At 32.4% G+C, this 4,427-nt stretch overlaps 1 protein-coding gene and 1 non-coding gene across 5 annotated transcripts in view; both read left to right on the forward strand.

The window, feature by feature from the left end:
• LOC127074563 (uncharacterized) overlaps positions 1–2,038 on the forward strand; it is a 3,296-nt gene extending 1,258 nt beyond the window's left edge. For 2 of the 4 annotated variants that reach the window (XM_051015885.1, XM_051015884.1), the window contains exons 3-6: positions 58–246; positions 601–699; positions 809–1,054; positions 1,600–2,038. In XM_051015885.1, coding sequence (XP_050871842.1) covers positions 58–246; positions 601–699; positions 809–1,054; positions 1,600–1,896 — 831 coding nt within the window. In that variant the 3' untranslated portion in view covers positions 1,897–2,038. The remainder of the gene's footprint in view (positions 1–57; positions 247–600; positions 700–808; positions 1,055–1,599) is intronic. The other 2 variants (XM_051015886.1, XM_051015883.1) reach the window with 1 other exon arrangement.
• An 883-nt stretch (positions 2,039–2,921) lies between these two features.
• On the forward strand, positions 2,922–2,995 carry TRNAI-UAU (transfer RNA isoleucine (anticodon UAU)). The gene has a single exon. It is a non-coding gene; the product is annotated as a tRNA-Ile (tRNA).
• Positions 2,996–4,427: the final 1,432 nt, after the last annotated feature.

Genomic DNA, 4,427 nt, shown 5'->3' on the forward strand with positions numbered 1-4,427 from the left:
TTTATGTGAAAATACATTCACATCATGTTCCTTTTTATAAGCACTAAGTGTACCCAGATCTATGAACAGGTGGCTGAACTAAGAGCTGCTATTGGGCCCTTATCCGGGCGTCAATTGATGTATTGCACGGATGCATGTTTAAGGAGATATTTAGAAGCGCGGAACTGGAATGTTGATAAAGCTAAGAAAATGCTGGAGGAATCACTCAAGTGGAGATCTACTTATAAGCCTGAGGAAATCCGATGGGTTAGTTTGACTTATTTGATTTTGACCTTTACATACTCCGTTGATGATGCCGAAACTTTTGTATCATGAACACGCCTATAAGTTATTATTGTGGCATTGATCCATACCATAAACAATTTGACAAATTAATGAAGTAAAAATTAAGTTGCTGTCATTGCTTTGAGATCTAAAATTGATATAGTGGCTTCAGAATACATTTAGTTCCAAAATGATGACGTGTTTCTGCGTGAGTTTAATATCCGCATATCCTGCTAGGACTAAATGAGGTCATCATCAAGTGATAGCCTATTTATGCATATTTCTCTTTCATGCATTTTAACCTATATTTACAATTGAATGGTTTCCTAAATTTAGGCTGAAGTAGCACATGAGGGCGAGACGGGAAAAGTATCCCGAGCTAACTTTCATGATAGACTTGGGAGGACAGTGCTTATTATGAGACCAGGGATGCAGGTTTGAACTAATATGTACATTCATTATTATTAAGGCTACATGTAGTTAATTAAGAAGGCTTCTCTGTACATAACAGTTTAACTAACTCTGTTCAATCTGTTTCTGTCAGAACACAACATCAGCAGAAAATAATATCAAGCATTTAGTCTATCTGTTGGAAAATGCTGTACTTAATCTTTCCGATGGTCAAGAACAAATGTCATGGTTGATAGACTTCACAGGATTTTCATTTGGCACAAATGTTGCTGTTAAAACTGCCCGTGATATTATTCACATTTTGCAAAACCACTATCCAGAAAGACTTGCTATTGCTTTTCTGTATAATCCACCAAGAATATTTCAGGCTTTCTGGAAGGTTTGTTCTCCTTCCCTGCAACTATAATGGTTCTGCCTCATTGTTGCATGCTGTTATTTAGCATAGTTTTGTTAAATGGTAGGTCACATTGCATGGTTGTGATTTCTCAGGCTTATATTTTATTTTAAAAGATCAAACACTACTTGGCTAATAATTGTTTGTAAGTGTATTTTGCTTTGTTTCACCAATAACTTCTAGAACATTGATGGTAATTGAATATCCAACTCATATGTTTTGCTCTCCACATTAAACTCGACTAGGACTTTCACCTATATGTATTTATTACTTTTGAATGCGTTTCTTGACATGATTTTCCACTGGTCCCTTCCCACAGTTCCCGATTCATGTCCCGGGGTCCATTTTCTTTCTCCTCTCAGTACCTTTTTTCTATTCATGGCTCTAGATTTCATGTTTCCCTCGTGAAAACGTAGAGATTCCATTGTTGTTCTATATTGATTTTGGACCAGCTTCTTCTGCTTATGATTTGAGTTTTTAACAGTTACCTCTTCCATTTAACAAAACTAAAATTACTTCCAATTTGATAGGCTGTAAAATACTTCCTGGATCCCAAGACAGCCCAGAAGGTAAAGTTTGTTTATCTCAACAATAAAGACAGCGTGGAGCTGATGAAATCACTCTTCGACATGGAAAATCTTCCTAGTGAATTTGGCGGAAAAGCTACTTTAAAGTATGATCATGAAGAGTTCTCACTGTTAATGACTGAGGATGATGTGAAAACTTCAAAGTTCTGGGGACTTAATGATGAGAAGCCCTTCACTACTAAGAATGGCCATGGTGGGGCAGAGGTAGCACCAGAACCTGTTGGCAGTATAGTTAGTTGATTAAGTTTTCATATTATATCTGTTATTACATTTTGCGTCAGAGGTGAATTAGCAGTGCTATATTGCTTCTTTCAACTTTTATTCATAATCGCTAATTCGTTATAAGCTCATCAGTTATAAATTGCTGCTACCTTATAAGTTATTCCACTATTATACTCCATTAACAAGCTCAGTGGTACATATAGTATAGTACATCAATAAATGGCTTGGTTTGGTTAGAAGTAAAAAATGTACTACGTTATAATCTTGTATTTACCGGGGAAGCATTTAATTCCACGACTCTTATTTGCCAAACAATTCCTCTAGATTTTCGCATAGAAAGTTCTTGTAGTCTTGAAGTCTTGTCTTGTACTAAGTCCTTAAACATTGCTCTGAATAAATTAGAACTGTTGAAATTCAGAAAATTAGTAACCAAGTATAAACACTAGTATATATATTTCTACTTGTATAAAAAAATGTATATATATTTCTACACAAATTTAAACATAATAAATATTTAATACAGCAAGTTTTCAGCACAAAATTTCTTTCATGTATTATTCAGCATCCTATGGTAGAAAACGGGTACCAAGACAATTTTTTGGTTTAAAATATAATAATTATCTATCTTTAATTCAATATTTGATCCGGTATTTTTTTTCTTTCAATTATCTCAGAAATAAAGTCAATTGTATTTTCAAAATTTTCCTTAATGGTTACTTGTTTTTTTTTTTTTGAGAATATCTGTCATTTGAAAAATATGGTAAAATTAGTTATATTTTGCTTATCTTTTGAATCATGACAGAAGACTTTTTTTTGTGTGTGGTCAAGATGACTTCTGATTTTTCTTATACAACCTTCTAAAATTTACCTTTTAACATGTCAAAGTTTTGTTGACAACTGATAGTCCTTAGAGTTGTTATTGTTCCAAACTGAGTTTTCAAGGGACTGATTCTATGATTTCATCTGTAAAATTTCCTTTGGAATAATAAATCTCGTTTTCTACAAACCTGTATATTTCTTAATTAGTTGAACATTATCAAAACGGTCCCGTAGCTCAGTTGGTTAGAGCGTTGGTCTTATGAGCCGAAGGTCGCGGGTTCGAGCCCCGCCGGGACCATGTTTTTTGACATTTCTTGCAATACTTTTTTTATATTGTTTACATTTTTTTTCTTCATATTGTTAGTTTTTTTTTATAGCTAAGCATACTCTTTATTGTTTCCCCCTCAAATCATAGAGTATTTTACACGATTTCTCATTAATTGTTTTATTCATTAAGTAGTATGGAGTATTTCTATAGTCAACTCAAATTAGTCTTTGTTTAATTTCCTTGCTTGTCATACTGAAATTATTGATCAATTTTTTACTTGTCTTCAAGCATGGATTGAGGGATAAATACATACAATAAGCATTAGTCCATAATCTTGCACCATACCAAAATTAAATAAGCTCTTTTGGGAGCATAAAACTGCACGTAAGTATTTTTACGAATATCACAGCTAATGGTTGTATCATAAAAACGTAATTTAAGAAAATTTAAGCACATTCCGTCAAACAAACAAAAAAAAAATTTAATCAGATCATAGAAAAAAATTATAATAGTAGTACGTATGCATAAGATCCGGCAGCATATTTTTTCAGAAGTATAAAACATAAACAATTCTAGAGATTGATCCTATTCCCGTGTTTGGTCGAAGAGTTTGGGGGACATGATAGAGGATCATATAATAATTTAGTCACATTTTGTTCTTTAAAAAGCATTTTGTAATTTTTTTTTATAGAGAAAATAGAATAAAAAACATAGCCCTTTCCTCTTATATATTTTCGCTCCACTTTATATTATTAGATCACAAAGATCACCATTATAAAGATGTATATTCTTTGACAAATTAAAAGTAGTGAAGTATACTTTAGCACTTCTGCTAGCAAAGAAATTAAAAGTAGTGAAGTATACTTTAGCACTTCTGCTAGCAAAGAAGATATTTTAATTGATATAGGAGCAATATTTTAGGCTGAAAATGTGTTTAATGTTAGTCACTCATATGATGAATATGATTATATTCGATCAATTTTTCTCAATTTTTTATTTCTCGGTATGTGTCGACGTGAGTATAAGGACTCATATTTGTGTTAGGACGACATATATGATACAAAAAACAAATTATTTTATTTCTTCCTTTTTTGGGTAAGAATTCCATCACTTTTAGGAATTAAAGGTTTTTCTTCCATATTTTCTTTAGTTTGATAGTATCGAACAAGACATAAATATTCCATCTGTTTCTCCTCTTTTATTAGCCTTGTTGTTAGGTGTATGACTATTCTTTTGTTGAAGATCTTGTAGTTGGATATCTACGTCTAAGTGAATGATTGAATTTAGAGCTTCATCCAAAACTATATAATCTTCACATTGCATTCTTATTCTTCCTTCTATTTTTTCATTAGATGATGTGCATTTTTCTTCTTCTTTCTCTTTTTCAACTCTTCCTTCATCGAGTACCTCGCATTCCTGTTTGAGTTCACTTTCAATTTTCACATCTCTAGGATTATCTAAC

Source organism: Lathyrus oleraceus, chromosome 4 (assembly GCF_024323335.1).
Source record: "Lathyrus oleraceus cultivar Zhongwan6 chromosome 4, CAAS_Psat_ZW6_1.0, whole genome shotgun sequence".
Classification (NCBI taxonomy): Eukaryota; Viridiplantae; Streptophyta; class Magnoliopsida; order Fabales; family Fabaceae; genus Lathyrus; species Lathyrus oleraceus.